Source organism: Bufo bufo, chromosome 2, assembly GCF_905171765.1.
Source record: "Bufo bufo chromosome 2, aBufBuf1.1, whole genome shotgun sequence".
Lineage (NCBI taxonomy): Eukaryota > Metazoa > Chordata > Amphibia > Anura > Bufonidae > Bufo > Bufo bufo.
The window spans coordinates 87,157,332-87,177,438 of NC_053390.1; the positions used below are offsets into that span (position 1 = coordinate 87,157,332).

Sequence of the window (20,107 nt, forward strand, 5' to 3'; positions counted from 1 at the left end):
AAAACACAAAACAATAAGAAAAGAAAAGACTTATCTGAATGTAGAAAACTGGCAACTCCAGAAGCACCACAGAGTACAACCGACCAGCTAGTTAGAAGGCAGGAAGAAAATCTATAAACTGCACCTCCAAGAGTGAGAAGTGAATACTTATGGGAAAGGTAATTTACCAAAAAGCAACACCTGAAGCAAGGGGTGTGACATTCACCAAAACACAGACACAATAAGATCCACAGTAAACTTGTCAATTTAACCCACGAGTTGCCAGTCTCTCCGATCTCCTGGTACCTGCCACGGGAACGTCCGTGACAATAACAACTGTAGCTGTGATACACTTAGTTTAAAGGGGCTTTTGGGACTTAAATACTGATGACCTTAGAATAGGTAATCAATATCAGATTATTGGACATCGGACCCCAGAAAACCCCTTTATATTAATATTTTTATTTCATGAACATGTGTAAGTTGAATTTCTTAATTCAAGCTGACCAGACTATGGGTCCCCAACACTGTTTATGGGCCCTCATGCACTGATGCCTGAACTGTTACATCCACTCTTGTCAGGATCGGACTGGTTCGCCACATTACCAGAAGACCCTCCGGTGGGCCCAATCTCTGAAGCCATACACTGCGTGCAGAATTATTAGGCAAATGAGTATTTTGACCACATCATCCTCTTTATGCATGTTGTCTTACTCCAAGCTGTATAGGCTCGAAAGCCTACTACCAATTAAGCATATTAGGGGATGTGCATCTCTGTAATGAGAAGGGGTGTGGTCTAATGACATCAACACCCTATATTAGGTGTGCATAATTATTAGGCAACTTCCTTTCCTTTGGCAAAATGGGTCAAAAGAAGGACTTGACAGGCTCAGAAAAGTCAAAAATAGTGAGATATCTTGCAGAGGGATGCAGCACTCTTAAAATTGCAAAGCTTCTGAAGCGTGATCATCGAACAATCAAGCGTTTCATTCAAAATAGTCAACAGGGTCGCAAGAAGCGTGTGGAAAAACCAAGGCGCAAAATAACTGCCCATGAACTGAGAAAAGTCAAGCGTGCAGCTGCCAAGATGCCACTTGCCACCAGTTTGGCCATATTTCAGAGCTGCAACATCACTGGAGTGCCCAAAAGCACAAGGTGTGCAATACTCAGAGACATGGCCAAGGTAAGAAAGGCTGAAAGACGACCACCACTGAACAAGACACACAAGCTGAAACGTCAAGACTGGGCCAAGAAATATCTCAAGACTGATTTTTCTAAGGTTTTATGGACTGATGAAATGAGAGTGAGTCTTGATTGGCCAGATGGATGGGCCCGTGGCTGGATTGGTAAAGGGCAGAGAGCTCCAGTCCGACTCAGACGCCAGCAAGGTGGAGGTGGAGTACTGGTTTGGGCTGGTATCATCAAAGATGAGCTTGTGGGGCCTTTTCGGGTTGAGGATGGAGTCAAGCTCAACTCCCAGTCCTACTGCCAGTTTCTGGAAGACACCTTCTTCAAGCAGTGGTACAGGAAGAAGTCTGCATCCTTCAAGAAAAACATGATTTTCATGCAGGACAATGCTCCATCACACGCGTCCAAGTACTCCACAGCGTGGCTGGCAAGAAAGGGTATAAAAGAAGAAAATCTAATGACATGGCCTCCTTGTTCACCTGATCTGAACCCCATTGAGAACCTGTGGTCCATCATCAAATGTGAGATTTACAAGGAGGGAAAACAGTACACCTCTCTGAACAGTGTCTGGGAGGCTGTGGTTGCTGCTGCACGCAATGTTGATGGTGAACAGATCAAAACACTGACAGAATCCATGGATGGCAGGCTTTTGAGTGTCCTTGCAAAGAAAGGTGGCTATATTGGTCACTGATTTGTTTTTGTTTTGTTTTTGAATGTCAGAAATGTATATTTGTGAATGTTGAGATGTTATATTGGTTTCACTGGTAAAAATAAATAATTGAAATGGGTACATATTTGTTTTTTGTTAAGTTGCCTGATAATTATGCACAGTAATAGTCACCTGCACACACAGATATCCCCCTAAAATAGCTAAAACTAAAAACAAACTAAAAACTACTTCCAAAAATATTCAGCTTTGATATTAATGAGTTTTTTGGGTTCATTGAGAACATGGTTGTTGTTCAATAATAAAATTAATCCTCAAAAATACAACTTGCCTAATAATTCTGCACTCCCTGTAGTGAGCTCCAAAGGTCCAGGAAGAAAATCCCATTTGCCTTTGGAGCGAATCACTTGCCACTAGGGTCTATTTCTTTGATTCAAAACCTGGTAAACGTTATTGATGATATACAGTAGGAGTTAATTTCTCCTGGTGGGCCCAAGGAACCCCAGTCCAACAATGAACCCTAGTATGAATCACATTCAGTGTTTAAATAGTAGCATGAACTATCCCCACTCCAGTTCTCACACAGCTGTGGACAGAGCCTTGGGTGGACTGGTGGGACATGCTCCAGTTGGTGGAAGTGGGATGGGTGCCACTGACAACAGCAGCACAAGTTAATAATCAAGTTTTCATTTTAATTTTGACATCAGGGTCTGTCTCAGCGTTTATATGCCTGGATAGGTATATGCAAATACTGTAATAATCAGAGACACCACCTGCTTCAAAAACTAGAAAAATACACATTACAGTACAGAGCCCAGGCACTGAATGAAACAACTTTGAAAATATTGAAAACATTTTGTGTATACAGCTCCTATGCATGGCTACAGTCTACAAAATAAAACTTCAAACCTATTTTTCTCTAACCTATAAATCTATCAGAAGTTTTGATCGTTGAGGGTCTTGAGACCCCCAGTGATCACTAAAATTAAGTTTTCGTTTTTGAATGGCTCTGTTCAGGTCTCCGAAGAGAGCCCAGCGAGTGGTGTATGGGCTAATGAGAGACTTTATCAAGCACCTTGCACGATAAAAGTGGCATCAAGAAGTCACTAATTTTTGCACAAGCCACTTTTATCTGAAAATGTGAAACTTTGTAACCATTTAGGACTGGTGAATTTTCTAAAAAACAAGCGGCCTGGGCAGGACCTGCTTGGCCCAACAAGTTTAATATTACTTACGCTGGAAATCTGACATAAATTACAACCGAAATCTAGGCCAGCTAGGATTTCAGTTTCTGGTGCATCAACCTCCTGAAATGTGTGAAATTAAGAGGTGCGCTGGTATCTCAGTCAAGTGCAAACTAGATCAAGACAAGCGTATAAAATGGCGATCATAATAAATTCTCACCAAGAATTTCATAGACTGTCCAATGTCAAAGTTTTTATCAAAACTGAGAATCACACATACATCATTAAAACTGTATACTGCAAATAGACCTTCAGTTTACAATGGAATATACAGTCAATGGCAGGGCCGGATTAACGTAGGGGCTGATGGAGCTGCAGCTCCAGGCCCCTACCATAAAATAGGCCCATCTGCCAGCCAAAAGGCCGTCGGGAGGGTTAAAAGTCCTCTGTTGTACACAGCGCAGCGTCACACAGCACACAGTCAATGCAGAGACGCTCACCTCACGCTGGCAGCAGGAGCCTGAGGGAGGGACTGGGAGGAGCGTAATATGATCCTAGAGTGGAAGCTGCTTCTGCCAGCCCCTCCCCTCCCCGCCCACCAACCAATCAGAGCTGAGGCAAGGCAAGCACTTCACAGGTCCTGTAAGGGAACTGCACAGTGTAAAGTGTAGTTCCCAGGTTAGAACAGTGCATCTGCCAGGACCTGTGATGACATCATCTTCAGCATCACAGGTCCTGCAGAATCTAGCAAAGGAACTGCACCAAAAATGGTGTAGTTCCTAGGTTTCAAAGGTACATCTGCCAGGACCTGTGATGACATCATCACAGGTCCTTCAACCCCTAACAGCAAGTATTTGAAGTTCACAATCAGCTCTGCATTGATCCATACAGACTGGAATGGAGAGGTAAGAGGAGGTCCTCCACTTCTCATCATTTACCCCCCCTCCATGCCCTGTTTTTACTCATTGCTCACTCATGTATAATACTTCAGACAGGTACAGTGACCACAACCTCATGTACTTCACACACACAGTGACTATAATGTATAACTGACCACATATTTCTATAAACACTGCATCTACAGTATTATACCTTGTATGTCTCACATATATATATATATATATATATATATATATACACACACACACACACACACACACACACACACACTCTGCATATATTAAACAGTATTCTAGATGCAATATGTACAGATATATAATATATATTGCAGTGTACTGATATGTGAGGTACAAGGTATAATATATGCAGTGTGTATAGATATATTGTATATACAGCAGTGTACTGATATGTTAGGTACGAGGTATAATAGATGGTGTGTACAGGTATATTGTATATACAGCATTGGATTGATATGTGAGGTACGAGCTGTAATTTATACCTCATATATCAGTACACTGCTGTATATACTATATACCTGAACACACTGCATATATTATACCTCGTACCTCACATATCAGTACACTGCTGTATACACTATACATCTGTACACACTGTATCTATTATGCCTCTTTTGTGTGCCAGGCCTGTTTTGTAATCCCAATCCGGCCCTGATGCATAAATTATAAAACACAGCAGCGAACATAGTTCATGGAACAAAGAGAGAGGCCTGGAATGGGTAGTGGGAGGGGCTATAAAAGGGCAATGAGGGCCCAATTTAGATTCTTGCTATGGGGCCCAGTGATTTCTATGTACGCCTTTGACAGGAGCAGAGAGATAAGAGAAGTGACAGATGACACAGAGTTTAGATTACAGGTTGAATTAACCCTTTAGGATCAAATTGGCTTCTCAGGAGATAAATATGTTAAAGGCATCTCATTCAGTAGCTATATAACTAAGGCTACTTTCACACTAGCGTTCGGGTGTCCGCTCGTGCGCACCGTTTGAAGGGGCTCACGAGCGGCCCCGAACGCATCCGTCTGGCCCCAATGCATTCTCAGTGGAGGCGGATCCACTGAGAATGCATCCGCCTGCCAGCGTTCAGCCTCCGCTCCGCTCAGTGAGCGGACACCTGAACGCTGCTTGCAGCGTTCGGGTGTCCGCCTGGCCGTGCGGAGGCGAGCGGATCCGTCCAGACTTACAGTGTAAGTCAATGGGGGCGGATCCGCTTGAAGATGACACAATATGGCTCAATCTTCAAGCGGATCCGTTCCCCATTGACTTTCAATGTAAAGTCTGAACGGATCCGCTCAGGCTACTTTCACACTTAGAAAATTTTCTAAGTTTTAATGCAGACGCATCCGTTCTGAACGGATGCGAACGTCTGCATTATCGGAGCGGATCCGTCTGATGAAACATCAGACGGATCCGCTCCGAACGCTAGTGTGAAAGTAGCCTTAGGGTGGGTTCACATCTCCTTTATGGATTCCATTAAGTGGGGACTGTGGGGACTATTTTATTATCAGCCAGTGACTGTGTTACTGTAATACTGTTATCAGTTCAGCACATAGTTTTCCCTGTGCGTGCATTCACATTTCACTTCACTTGGTTCGTTGTACTACTGTCAGTGTCAGACTGTTGTCCCTGTGGGTAACCATGCACAACAGACAACAATGCACACCACAGTGACAGCTCCTGACTCCTGTCCTGAGTACTCCTGTCCGGCGTCAGCCTCAGCTTCCCTTCACTATCACTATAATCAATCACTCTTCCTGATCCTGACTCACTCATTAGAGAGCTGAAGAGCCGACTGAGTCAGCAGCAGCAAGTGAATCGAATGGATAGCATCTGCGCATGCGCACCGGCACCTAGAGTCTTCAGTTCACTTGCGAGTCAGCTCAGCAGTCAGTGACTCACCAAGTGAACCAAAGATCCGATTCATGAATCGGTTCATTTGAATGAGCTGATTCAAATGAACCGATTCATCTGAAAGATCCGAACTTCCTATCACTACTGAGGTCATATCCGGCGGGCCGCGGCATTACAGGAACAGCACCAGCTGCTCTGACGTCCTGCCGCCGGATATACGTCACAGGATATCCGGCGGCAGGACGTCAGAGCAGCTGGTGCGGTTCCTGTAATGCCGGCCCGCCGGATATGACCTCAGTGCGCCCGCGGTTATCCCTCCTGCACGCTGCGCTGTGTACAACCTACTCAGCAGTTTCGACCAGCACACGGCCCACAGCGCTCAGCCACACCAGCCCGTGAGACAGCAGGAGCTTCTGGAGCAGGGCAGGTATCAGATAAACTCATCCAGTTGGAAGGGAGGGCAATCATAGTGCTGTTCTGATTTATGGACACAGCTCTCAGCATGCTTAGCCAGCCTTCTATCTGGCTGTTTCTGAGCCTGTGGACTGTGACTCTCAAGAAGCACAGCCAGATAGAAGGCTGGCTAAGCATGCTGAGAGCTGTGTCCATAAATCAGAACAGCACTATGGAAATTACTGACTGGCTAAGCATGCTGAGAGCTCAGTCTAAATAACATAACACATTAAAGAAATTACTGTTTCTAGCTGCTAGTCCACAGTCCACAGTCCACAGCAGCTAGAAACAGTAATTTCTTTAAAGGGATTCTGTCACCAGGTTTGACCCCTGTCAGCTAAAAATATGCTGATGTTCAGGGCGTCTTCACGATTCCTAATGTGGGCTTATAAATGTCATCTGTGGGCTTATTTAGCTAAAAAACAGCTTTTACTAACCTGTCAGTCAAACAAATAAGGTGCCCAAAGGAATGTTAATGGGTGCAAGATGCCCGCCGCACCCACCGCCGTTCGTGCCCAGCGCCGCCTTTCCGGACTTCTGCACCGCCTCCTAATCCTCTGTGCCGCCTCTCGCTCTCCCTCCCTCCCCCCTCCTTCTGCTGTAAGATCTCGCGCTTGCGCACAGGGCTCTGCCTGATGCGCCCGTGCAGACTTCTCCATTTGGCTTCTTACAGCGAAGTGCGCATGCGCCGGCACTTCGCTCAACCCCTGTATGCGCAAGATCTTACAGCAGGAGGAGGGGGGAGGGAGGGAGAGCGAGAGGCTGCACAGAGGATTAGGAGGCGGCGCAGAAGTCCGCAAAGGCGGCGCTGGGCACGAACGGCGGCGGGTGTGGCCGACACCTTGCATTCATTAACATCCCCTTGGGCACCTTATTTGTTTGACTGACAGGTTAGTAAAAGCTGTTTTTTAGCTAAATAAGCCCACAGATGACATTTATAAGCCCACATTAGGAATCGTGAAGACGCCCTGAACATCAGCATATTTTTAGCTGACGGGTGAAACCTGGTGACAGAATCCCTTTAATGTGGTATGTTATTTAGACACAGCTCTCAGCATGCTTAGCCAGCCTTCTATCTGACTGGCTAAGCATACTGAGTGCTGTGTCCATAAATCATAACACAGCTCTAAGAAAATTACTGTTTCTAGCTGCTGTTGTCCACAGTCCACAGCAGCTAGAAAACAGTAATCTTCATAGTCATGTTAAATGATCACTATAGTGTCAGGAAAACAAAGCGGTTTTCCTGACACTATAGTGCCCTGAGGGTGCCCCACCCGTGGTCCCCCTCCATGTTGCCAAGATAGAAGCCAAATGAAGGGGTAGTTGCAGGAACAAAATACTTTAATGGTATCGATAAAATATATATGTAATTAAGACACTGAGTGCAGTTCCATAAAAAGGCCCAGCAAAATCCTCAGCACCAGGCCCATGATGCTCTTAATCCGGCCCTGGTCAATGGACATGTGCATAACACAGCCCTAGCCGACATAGATGACCCCCCCCCCCCCCCCGTGATGTATCTTACTACAGATAGCTTTCTATTCCTATTGTGCAGAGATCTATAGAATGTAACTCCCAGTTATTTTTTGCTGTGTGAAGCGTGACATTCTTTTATATCATGGTCTGGATTATTTTCGTGCATAACAATTCACAATGAGTATACAAAATATTCATGAAGGGTCTCATATTAATAACCTTCAACCAGCAGCTTCGGCGCTCTGGGAGGATAATTTTTAGACAAAGATTAAAATAAAAAAATAAAATAAGAAACAAAGATGATGATATATGAGTAAGATGTAGAGAAGGCTCCAAAAATGACTGGAAATTACATTTAAGAGGTTTAACATCTGTGAAAATGGAAACAGTTGGCAGTTTTATCGGTTAGAATTTCCTTCCACTGAGGGAGACTTGCTAAGCTTTAAAATGAAAGATTGAGTGGTCTTCTGCTCATACATATATCCCACTCCTAAAGCACTCTCACAAGGGTCCATGAGGCTGAGCTCAACGGTGCCGTTTGTCTGGGTTCCCTGTGTGCCAAAATCTATGCAAGGCCAGTATCCTGAAATATTTTGGGCCCACAGCTATAGATCTTTGCTTCCAGTACCCTTGCAGTAGGCATGGCACCACATTTGCTATGTTCATTAAATACTTTTCTCGCTGGACATAGGGGATGTGTAGCGCAGAGGAAATGGGTGCAGCTTCAGATGTGCCAACGTGCACTAAAATGGCCAAAGTTTGGGCGCAAAGTAAGCTAACCAATATACGGTGTTAAATTAGACAAATGCATCTAAAGATGGACTAAATTTATCATCTAGCAAGAACCTATTTGATCATTTGGCTGCATCATTAAAGATGACCTGTCCCCTCTCCTGACATGTCTGTTTCAGTAACTACAGGGTGGGCCATTTATATGGATACACCTTAATAAAATAGGAATGGTTGGTGATATTAACTTCCTGTTTGTGGCACATTAGTATATGTGAGGGGGGAAACTTTTCAAGATGGGTGGTGACCATGGCGGCCATTTTGAAGTCGGCCATTTTGAATCCAACTTTTGTTTTTTCAATAGGAAGAGGGTCATTTGACACATCAAACTTATTGGGAATTTCACAAGAAAAACAATGGTGTGCTTGGTTTTAACGTAACTTTATTCTTTCATGAGTTATTTACAAGTTTCTGACCACTTATAAAATGTGTTCAATGTGCTGCCCATTGTGTTGGATTGTCAATGCAACCCTCTTCTCCCAATCTTCACACACTGATAGCAACACCGCAGGAGAAATGCTAGCACAGGCTTCCAGTATCCATAGTTTCAGGTGCTGCACATCTCGTATCTTCACAGCATAGACGATTGCCTTCAGATGATACGAGATGTGCAGCACCTGAAACTACGGATACTGGAAGCCTGTGCTAGCATTTCTCCTGCGGTGTTGCTATCAGTGTGTGAAGAGTGGGAGAAGAGGGTTGCATTGACAATCCAACACAATGGGCAGCACATTGAACACATTTTGTAAGTGGAAACTTGTAAATAACTCATGAAAGAATAAAGTTACGTTAAAACCAAGCACACCATTGTTTTTCTTGTGAAATTCCCAATAAGTTTGATGTGTCAAATGACCCTCTTCCTATTGAAAAAACAAAAGTTGGATTCAAAATGGCCGACTTCAAAATGGCCGTCATGGTCACCACCCATCTTGAAAAGTTTCCCCCCCTCACATATACTAATGTGCCACAAACAGGAAGTTAATATCACCAACCATTCCCATTTTATTAAGGTGTATCCATATAAATGGCCCACCCTGTACTTGCATTCCCCATGTAATAATAATTCTGGAGCATCTATTCCTGTGACTCTATGCTGTGCCATTCCTGTATTATTCCTGCTAGAAGTTTACAAACAAATTGCCAGCAGTCTGTAGTAAAGATACTGCTGGGTGTTACCAGTAGCGGGTGTGTTTGACTATGTCCAATCAGTCCTGCTGGTGTCAGACTGTGCAGGGACACACTCCCAAATGGTAACACCCATCTGTACCTTTACAGCAAGCTGCGTCGGGACTCCATTCCAGCAGCTCCAGGCCCATGTGCATTGTGCCAATGTAGAGGGCAGTACCACTTGCTTCACTGCTTGTGCACTGTACAATGGGCACATACAAAGTGAAACGAGGTGTACTGACCTTGAACTTCTGTACCTGGGGCCACTGGAGAGGAGTTCAGGACTTATCTCTGGTGAATGATATATGGTCTTTAACTTAATAATACAGTAACTGATGGTTTTGTTATAGGCAGGTTTGGAACACTAAACCCCAACTTGCAAAAGGACATTCTGGTGGTTAGGGGCCCCAAACCTACAGTACTGACAGGTTCCCTTCAATATGGACTGGGTGATTAATTTAGACTTCATTTTGATTTAAGTCTACAAAAATGCCGAACAAAATCTCATACAGTATATGTGGCCAGGCCCAGGATAGATGAAAGTGTTATGTTTATGCCCCCATACCATAAGAGATGGGTAAAAAAAGCTATACAAAGAATTGTAACCTTACTATTAGTTTCTTATAAGGAGGATCTCATGAAGAATACTCTTTCTTTACGCCCTATTAGGTTAAGTGGACATTACAGATGGGTGCCTGCTAGACCCCCATTTATGAGACGGAGTGGAGAACCAGTAACGTAAAGTATCTCCCTGGCAAACCAGGCCCGTGTGTGAACCAAGAATCATAAAAAATTCAGGAGCACATAAAAAATTCACAAATACATTATCCCATTCACAATACAAAAAACTAATCAATGATATAATTCTACTGTATCACAGAAATAACACGACTTACCTTCACTTGCAAAGAGGAAGCCACCTGGGCAGACTAGTGCCAGTGATGCCAGGAGCAGCCAAAGAGCCATGCCTGTGTGAGCTGCAAGAAAAGAAGATACTTAGAAACGTAAAAAAAACATAAAGAATCGTTAAAATACTATAGAAATGCATTAATACATACGCACAGCGTGTTTTATTTTTTGGGGATTGAAGGTGCTTTTAATACTTCAAAATCACTGCAGCACTGTAGTTGTGATGAGGTGCGACATGTCTGTTGCCCTACTAAAACTGGCATCTAATACAAAAAGGACCTGATGCCAGAATTGGGGAAAGAAAAAACCTAGTCGAGCCAGCAAATCAGCCGCACTTGTGTGGGTGTTGTGTGCCCTTACAGTTTGGCTTATGGGTGGGTCCAAAATACTTTTCATATATCTCTTTAGAAATACAGTCAATACTTTTCAATAATCCCAAAATAGTAAGTATATATATATATTTATAGCCATAACTGGAACCAAATAGCTATTACGTGCTATTACTAGGACCAGCACCTTAAAGGGGTATCCGATTAGATAGGGAATAACAGATTGGTGGGACGTCTGACAACCGGGACCCCTACCGATCACAAGAACAGGTGTCCTGTGTGCCCTGTTTGAATGGAGTAATGCAGGGATGTGGAGTCTGATTCATAGTTAAAGCTATTTTTATTTTTTAAATAACATTTTATTAATTTTCTGTCAGAAGCAGTTCAGAAGCAAAATATGATTTTACACAATGCTGAAGTACAAAAGAAGAGCCAAAATAATGGCATACTGACTAATCAAACCATCATGTACAAAAGAAGAGTATCAGTAACACATTCTGCTCCAAATGTCATTATTCTTTTCTTAAAGCATATTACTCAATTCCCCAAATCCCCCGACCCCCCCACCCCTTCTGGATGTGTACCCGTCCCAACTAACATTGTTAAAGCTAGTTTTTAGTGGAGTTAGAGTTGGTAGAAATTTACCAACTTTGACTCCAGCTTAAAAAATATCTGTTATTAATATTGTGTAATTTATTAACTTCCATAAAAATGTTTAAAAGTTTAGAAATGTTAATACAATCTAATCTATTAATCTAATGCCCTTAGTTATCAAAATCAGTGATAAGCAGGGTGTTCTAGTGGTCATAGAAAATCAGTTCTCCCCTCTCCTGTGTTCTCCTCTGTCCTTATACTATTGTCACCGCCAGTTCTGTGAGAAGGTCTGTTAGACGTTCTTCTCTATCTCTTGCAAGAGGTTCTTTGTTTTGGTTTCACTTTGTCATCTCCTTTCCTTCTCCCAGCTGTCACCTATTTACACTAATTGTCTCCCTTTATATTCCCTCCCATACTGCCTCACTTTGCGGTTTATACTTCTTCCTGGATGAGTTGCTCACTGCTGGAGGCTGCTACTGCTGATTCCTCAGATAAGTCCTTTTCCTTTATTTGTGTTTCCTTGCTGGCTTGATTCTAGGTGACCCTGACTCCGTCCGTATTAAGTGCAGGGAGCCGGTGGTCGTGTCCCCTCACTATTATAGGGTTTTCAGGTGTCACGCAGTATAAGGTACGTGGGCATGCAATCGTCTACCATAAAGACCTTTGCATGGGCATAGCAGTCAGGGAGAGTTCTAGGGGTTTTATAGGGCTCACCCATATGCTCCTTAGTTTGTGATCAAGCCAGTCGGATGTTTATTTATAAGTTCCAGCTTTCTGCAACACCATCCGTGACAACTATAAACAGTGATAAGCAGGGTATTATTGTGGTGATAGATAATCAGTTCTCCCCTCTCCTGTGTTATCTCCTGTCCCTTATACCAGTGTTCCTCAACTCCAGTCCTCAAGGCCTACCTACCGGTCACGATTTGAGAATATCCCTCAGAATGAATACCTTTGGTAAGTCCTGATGCACTGACACTAATTATATAGCCTTCTCAATACTAAGGAAATCCTGAAAACATTACCGGCAGGTGGGCCCTGAGGACCGGAGTTGAGGAACCCTGCCTTATACTATAAACAGTAATAAGCAGGGTGTTGTAGTGGTGATAGATAATCAGTTCTCACCTCTCCTGTGTTCTCCTCTGTCCTTATACTACAAATAGTGATAACCAGGGTGTTCTAGTGGTGATAAATAATCAGTTCTCCCCTCTCCTGTCCTTATACTACAAATAGTGATAAGCAGGGTGTTCTAGTGGTGATAGATAATCAGTTCTCCCCTCTCCTGTGTTCCCCTCTGTCTTTATACTACAAATAGTGATAAGCAGGGTGTTCTAGTGGTGATAGATAATCAGTTCTCCCCTCTCCTGTGTTCTCCTCTGTCTTTATACTACAAATAGTGATAAGCAGGGTGTTCTAGTGGTGATAGATAATCAGTTCTCCCCTCTCCTGTCGTTTATACTACAAATAGTGATAAGCAGGGTGTTCTAGTGGTGATAGATAATCAGTTCTCCCCTCTCCTTTGTTCTCTCCTGTCCTTATACTATGAACAGTGATAAGCAGGGTGTTTTAGTGGTGATAGAAAATCAGTTCTCTCTTGCCCTCATACTATAAACAGTGATAAGCAGGGTGGTGTAGTGGTGATAGATAATCAGTTCTCACCTCTCCTGTGTTCTCCTCTGTCCTTATACTACAAATAGTGATAAGCAGGGTGTTCTAGTGGTGATAGATAATCAGTTCTCCCCTCTCCTGTGTTCTCCTCTGTCCTTATACTACAAATAGTTATAAGCAGGGTGTTCTAGTGGTGATAGATAATCAGTTCTCCCCTCTCCTGTCGTTATACTACAAATAGTGATGAGCAGGGTGTTCTAGTGGTGATAGATAATCAGTTCTCTCATGCCCTCATACTATAAACAGTGATAAGCAGGGTGTTCTAGGGGTGATAGATAATCAGTTCTCCCCTCTCCTATGTTCTCTCCTGTCCCTTACACCAGTGTTCCTCAACTCCAGTCCTCACGATTTGAGAATATCCCTCAGAATGAATACGTGTGGTAAGTCCTGATCCACTGACACTAATTATATCACCTTCTCAATACTAAGGAAATCCTGAAAACATGACCGGCAGGTGGGCCCTGAGGACTGGAGTTGAGGAACCCTGCCTTATACTATAAACAATGATAATCAGGGTGTTGTAGTGGTGATAGATAATTAGTTCTCCCTTCTCATGTGTTCTCCTCTGTCCTTATACTATAAACAGTGATAAGCAGGGTGTTCTAGTGGTGATAGATAATCAGTTCTCGCCTCTCCTGTGTTCTTTCCTGTCCTTATACTATGAACAGTGATAAGCAGGGTGTTTTTATGGTGATAGAAAATCAGTTCTCACCTGTCCTGTGCTTATACTACAAATAGTGATAAGCAGGGTGTTCTAGTGGTGATAGATAATCCATTCTCCCCTCTCATGTGTTCTCTCATGTCCTTATACTATGAACAGTGATAAGCAGGGTGTTGTAATGGTGATAGATAATCAGTTATCTCCTCTCCTATGTTCTCTCCTGTCCTTATACTATAAACAGTGATAAGCAGGGTGTTCTAGTGGTGATACATAATCACCTCTGACATGTCATCATAGTAGTAATTGGCCTGAGCCTGTACAGGGAGCCCACCTTTCTCAGGAACCCCCGGGGGATTCCCCTGTTCCCCTGTGGGCCAGTCCGAGCCTAAGTGGGCAGCTCTGTTAGGGCATCATACTGACTATACTGACTCATTAGTAGCTCTCTTTAGCTCTAAAAGGGGCTGATGGACTAGCCTCAGGTTAGACCATCAGTATCAGATCAGCATAGTTGCCAACAATCCGAAATTTTCAGAGACATTCAAGGCACATTTTGCTTGTCCCGACTCAAAAACAGGCAGGGTTTATTGAAAACCCTACACAGAAGTGTGTGTTCCTGGGTGGGTCGGCTACATTTATATGTATACACCCTGAATTAGCAGTTGTGCCCCCAGTATATTTCAGCACCATTCTAATGGTCACTTATAATTAATTCATTTTATGCAGCTAATTTTTTGTGCAGATATCTGCGATAAAGCAACTAAGGTCTATGCAATGCAGCATCACAGTCAGCAGCACCATGCTCATGGCTGCCACAATTAATTAAATTAATTAAACTAAGAAAGTTTACGCATGTTCTGAATCCCTGTGCTTAGCAACTTGGTGGTAGAACAGCATGAAATTTGTCAGAAGTGAAGAAAAAAGGGGTAGCAGGCTGAAGTTCCCTCTAGGGAACAGTGGTGCTATATGTAGGATGCACACAGAACCAGTGACATAAGGTGTAGCAGCGCTGCGTTTGTAATTTGAAACAAATCACTGTGAAACTGTAAAGGGAGGGCTAGTGGTTGACTTGATCTCATTGAAAATGCTGCAGGCACAGAGGTGGTCGAGACAATCAGGTTTATCTATTCCCTTAAGGAGGCACAGGATAATTGCTAAAGTTTATCATGAGGCATGAGGCTTGGTGGCTATTTTTGGTGGGAACAATCTAGTAATCAGTAGGACTAACAGGAAAATCTTTAAAGCATAGTCTTTCTTGTTAACAGCAGGGCGTTCAGAGAACATGGAAAACACCACAAGTCTATCTAACAAGGTTTCCTCCACATTGCCTCCTTGGGTGCCAGGTTCCCAGGTCACCCATTGCCGATTGAGTCAATAATGTAGGAGATTACCTCTCCAGAAGAAATATTGGCGTGACACAACATTTGACTGGATTACTAGCTGGCGGTTCTTATACCCAAGGCCTGATTTTGGTCTTGCTGGGATTCTCATGTTCTTCTGCAAACTTGGATTCAGTAGTGCCACACTACTACTCTTGTTCTCGCTCTCTAGGAGCCACAGATTAAATGACCCAGCTCACGAGAGTTAAGGAACTCTCGTGAGCTGGGTCATTTAATTCTTCATCCACAGTCCATCCCATTCAGACCTACACAGCCGCCAGAACACATCTCAGCTCAGTTCTGTTTCATGGTCCCGAATGACATAAAAGTTTAGTGATAATAGATTTACTCCAGAAAATGGTAGCACTACAACCCATTCCTATAAGTTGTCTGTCACCCCTCCCATAAAATGCCATGGTACAATGTTTCTAAGGCTACATATTCCTTGTGACTCTTGTTTCTTTCTGTCATTTCAAAGCAATAAACAGGAGGCATATGCCCAGTAATTGTCACCTCCGTCCAAACCTCTCCAAAGTAAGAGCACCACAGCATACATATCATTAAACAACAGTAAAGGGTACAGCTAGGACAGGTGTTAGCAACCTCTGGCACTCCAACCCTGCACTAGGACAACAAACATCAATATACACCGTAGTACACTGTAACAATATCATGAAGTCTTAGCTGTGATATTACAACCTCAAAGACAAGGGAATGGCAGGATCCAAGACTATAAGGCAGGCATCAGCCACCTTCAGCACTCCAGCTGTTGTGATACTACAACCCCAGCATAATCCATTCAGTTCTGTGCAAGTCCAGAGAACAGTCAAGCAAGTGTGCATGACGGGCGATGTAGTTTCACAATACCTGGAGTGCCGGAGGTTGCTGATCTCTGCTATAAGGAGTAGAGATGACCAGATTCTACATGAAGCAAACTCGTTACTAATTACCCAAAAGATTAAAATTTTAACAAATCTGAAGCTTTTGTGATGTGTTCTGCATGATTTGCTCAACATGGCAGCCACCATTTAACAGGTCAGAAGACAGGCAAGAAGGCATCTACCATCAAAAATTATAATCTAAATTTTTTTTTAAAAAAAGCATAAAAATCAGACAGTATGTTACAAAACAGGCAGTTTTTTTTTTTTTTTTATATTACCGACTCCCATCGGTTTACCCATAGCCATTCATATATTTCACTTTCACATTACTAATGCTGTCTTGGTGAAGTTGGAGCTTGAAGGGGTTGGATACAGTTCTAAGAAATTCCAGACTTTGATACATGACTTTTCAGGACAACTGGGGCAAATTCGATTTGGGACAAATTTATTCGGACCTAATCGAACCTGATGGCCTTTTTGACTGAATCTGACAAAAAAAACAAAAAAAAACTAAGGGGAAATTTGCTTATCTCTAATAAGGAGGGAACCACATGGGATTATAGTTATTATACATGGATCCGTCAGAGGTTTTTGCAGGAATTTCCCTGCCGAAAAAAGTGTTGCCATCACTGGGGATACTTGCCCAGGGTGGCAACGAGGTATCATTTGTCTAGTAGTCCAACCAATCTGCCACTGCTGCTGGGGAGAAGAATCTCCCTTGTCCAGTTACACACTATTCATTGGGAAATATGTTTGCACTTGTGACCCAGGCTGGGCGAATAAATGAAGGTCTCAGCAGAGGCTGTGGGCAACTCACCTGTGAAGATTTGAAGGTTCGGGACGGATTGCCCACCGATTTTTTTTACTGTTTTTATATATCACAGTCTTTTTGTTAACCTGGGATAAAATTGTTTTATAAAATTCTGTAGCTGTTGAGCTCAAGTTTTTGGCTAAACCTTATGTTGATGTTCTAAAAATGATTATCAATTATTTATTGTTGATGGTATTAATAGTAAATCTTTAATGAACAAAGGCCGTGTCCAACAATTTTCCAGAAGGTTGTATGTCTATTTGTGTAATTGAGTCATTGAAATGTACGTATGTGTTTATCTGTATAAGGTGTAACGTACAATTCCATGCTCAGGGTATCCCCTCTCCCGTTGGGTGGATGGAACATGGTCAGGGTTATTCTTCTTCACATGTTTAGCAAAATTAACAAAGGAGGAACCCACACCAAGAAAGGACTACGTAACCAACTAAAGGACGAGTAAGCATGGTTGGAAAACAAGCGCCATGGTTTGTTGGCCTTGAATGCTCTAGTGTACATGTGGCAACACAAGCAAGAGGCCCTATTACATTTTTTGCTCTAGGACTCACTTTCATCTGTGATCTAGCTAAAACACATAATTGACAAACTCATGTGCAAAATTAGGTAAATAATACATACAATGTGAGCTGACTGGAAGGGTATATTTTCACAGTGCTCTGCTCTTTGGGTGACCACTTAGTGGGTGGAATTAAGCCATTTATCAGAAATATCTTACATGTGTAATTTTATTATTTTGTTTTTTATAGGACATTGGTTCAGGTACTTTTTACGTTATCCTCTTTAGGGGTCAGGATCCATAACTAGTTTATACAATCCATCGGTGAGAAGGTAGATAACTAATAATGATAGCCCATTGTGTGACTATGATTGGCCACCAATGTCTGACAGGCCACTAGAATACCTGAGGACCCTGGACCTAAGCTCTAACAACTTTAAAAAGTCCAACAGAAGCCAACCTCATTTGGAGATGACTTTGAAGCCAGCCTGCTGGTTTGGTCTACGTCTTATGAGATGATTCACGTATAGACTTTACTGATGATATGTCCTGTGTGTGCAATGATAACACCAAACATTACAATGCAATTAAAAGTAGACATGCACATGTTCTATAAATAAAGGGTGGACCTCAGAATCATCTCTTCTGGGCCCAAGGACCCCCGGTCCAATTCAAATTGCTATATACTGGTCTTGACTCCGTGAAGATTTCTTTCTAGAACACATCAGTTATGTAATGAGTGGACCTATTATCTGCTGCGGGTCATTACTCTGTGACCAGGGAAACTCTCTAGAGCCCAATTTTACAGATGATTATCATCTAACAGCTCCTGTGCCTCACTAACTAATTGGCACTAAGACCTACTGTAGAAAGGATATCTCTAATGACAGAATAGTAATCTCCATGTTGTCCTTCTCAATGACAGGTCTTCATGGAACCTCTCTATTGCTACTCTTCCAATGTACTCGCTAGCACCTCACTTTATTATTTGCTGTTGGACCATGTTACTATAATGTGATATAAGTGCTCTGTAGGACTCGGTTCCTTTCATGATCTACCTCCACTACATGACAAACAACATGTCTCATGTGTCGGATGTTGCCACGGAGATAGAAAAAGAAATGATTTGTGATGTGTTACATGAACCTGTCAAGTACAGCAGGCAAAGGGAGTAGATACACAATTCAGAGCCAGAATCATGACAGATATATTGTTCTATAAACCTGGGACCTATGTTCCAACATTGCCAGGCAACTTAGAATTGATCAGCAGTGGAAAACTGTTGATTTATATTTGGGGAGATTTTATTTCTCAATGTAATTCTTTCTTTCATCCCGTCTACTTAGGCTCTATAAACGGCAGAAAAAACTCTTAATATACATGCTAAACATAAGTTCCCAAGGTGTGCAACTGTATGCCATGCCACTCGTTGACTTATATACATTAAAAGGTCTATTCAACTGGGCAGTATCCAGTACTAACAGTACTAACTTATACCAGCTAAACGTACACCTAAAAGGACACTTTTGTCATATATATCGGGCCTACTATACCCTATGTACACACTAAGGAAAACGTATTAATCCTCTACACCAGTTTCCGGGCCCACAAAATTTCTGCTTCAATGCTACATATATGTGGTGCAAAGAAAGCCTAAATAATCCCAAATGTAAAACTTTTAGATTTGTTTTACATTAGAAATAATTAAGGGGAGTTAGCAACTTTAACAAAGTCCACAGCAGGTCAATTGTGGGGCAATTGTTTACACAAATATGCAAGGGTCATCCACTCAGGAAACCTCATCCATAGCTAATATTATTGATATTACTAGACTTCATAAAGAATAAAGGATCTATAAAGGATTATAAGGGTAATTATTACTAGTATAGGCACAATAGGGGCATTATTACTTCTGGGGAACAGTGGGGGCATTATTACTATTAGGGGCACTAATCTATTGGTGGGACTTTAGGGAACATTTTTTAATGTGGAGGGCTCCCTGGCATAGTATCAGCTTAACACAATTATTTTTGGGGGCACTATGTTTACGACACTATTAAAGGGAGTCTGTCACCTACCTGACCGATTTCAAATAGGTGACATTGTTCAGTGGGGCACAAAGACATGACACAGATGTTACCCGTGTTTAGTTCTTCAGATGCTTCAAATCGCCCAAAAAGTAGTTTTTTAATATATGCTGATTATAAGCATGGGCTCCTTATCTGGGCTCTTATCTGGTCTGACCTGAGGTGCAATGAAAAATATTGTCCTCTTCTAAAACCTAGGTGCGTCTTATGGGCCGGAGCGTCTTATAGGGTGGAAAATACAGTATCCCTCCAGATAGTGTTCCTGACCTTAAAGGGAGTCTGTCACCTACCTGACCAGTTTCAAACAGGTGACATTGTTCAGTGGGGTACAAAGACATGACACAGATGTTACCCGTGTTTAGTTCTTCAGATGCTTTAAATCGCCCAAAAAGTCATTTTTATCATATGCTAATGAGCCGTCGCAAGTGCCCAGGGTTGGAGAGTTTTCTGAAAGTGCCCAAGTTCCCCTGCCTCACTTGCGCCTAACTCCGCCCCTCAGTAAGCTCAGGCCAGCCCTGTGGCTCTGGGACATATTTCCCTATAGGCTGTTCGCGCATCACTGCCGAGCCCAGGCATTCGCACTGTTCTGCCCACTGTGGTCAGAGGCA

General features: G+C 42.7%; 1 protein-coding gene across 10 annotated transcripts in view; it reads right to left on the reverse strand.

The window, feature by feature from the left end:
• The window catches only part of GHR (growth hormone receptor), a 392,450-nt gene that overhangs the window by 106,217 nt on the left and 266,126 nt on the right, over window positions 1–20,107 (reverse strand). For 9 of the 10 annotated variants that reach the window (XM_040421303.1, XM_040421302.1, XM_040421296.1 and 6 more), the window contains one exon: window positions 10,566–10,646. In XM_040421303.1, coding sequence (XP_040277237.1) covers window positions 10,566–10,635 — 70 coding nt within the window. In that variant the 5' untranslated portion in view covers window positions 10,636–10,646. Of the gene's footprint in view, window positions 1–10,565; window positions 10,647–15,283; window positions 15,306–20,107 lie in introns of those variants that run through there. The other variant, XM_040421306.1, reaches the window with a different exon arrangement.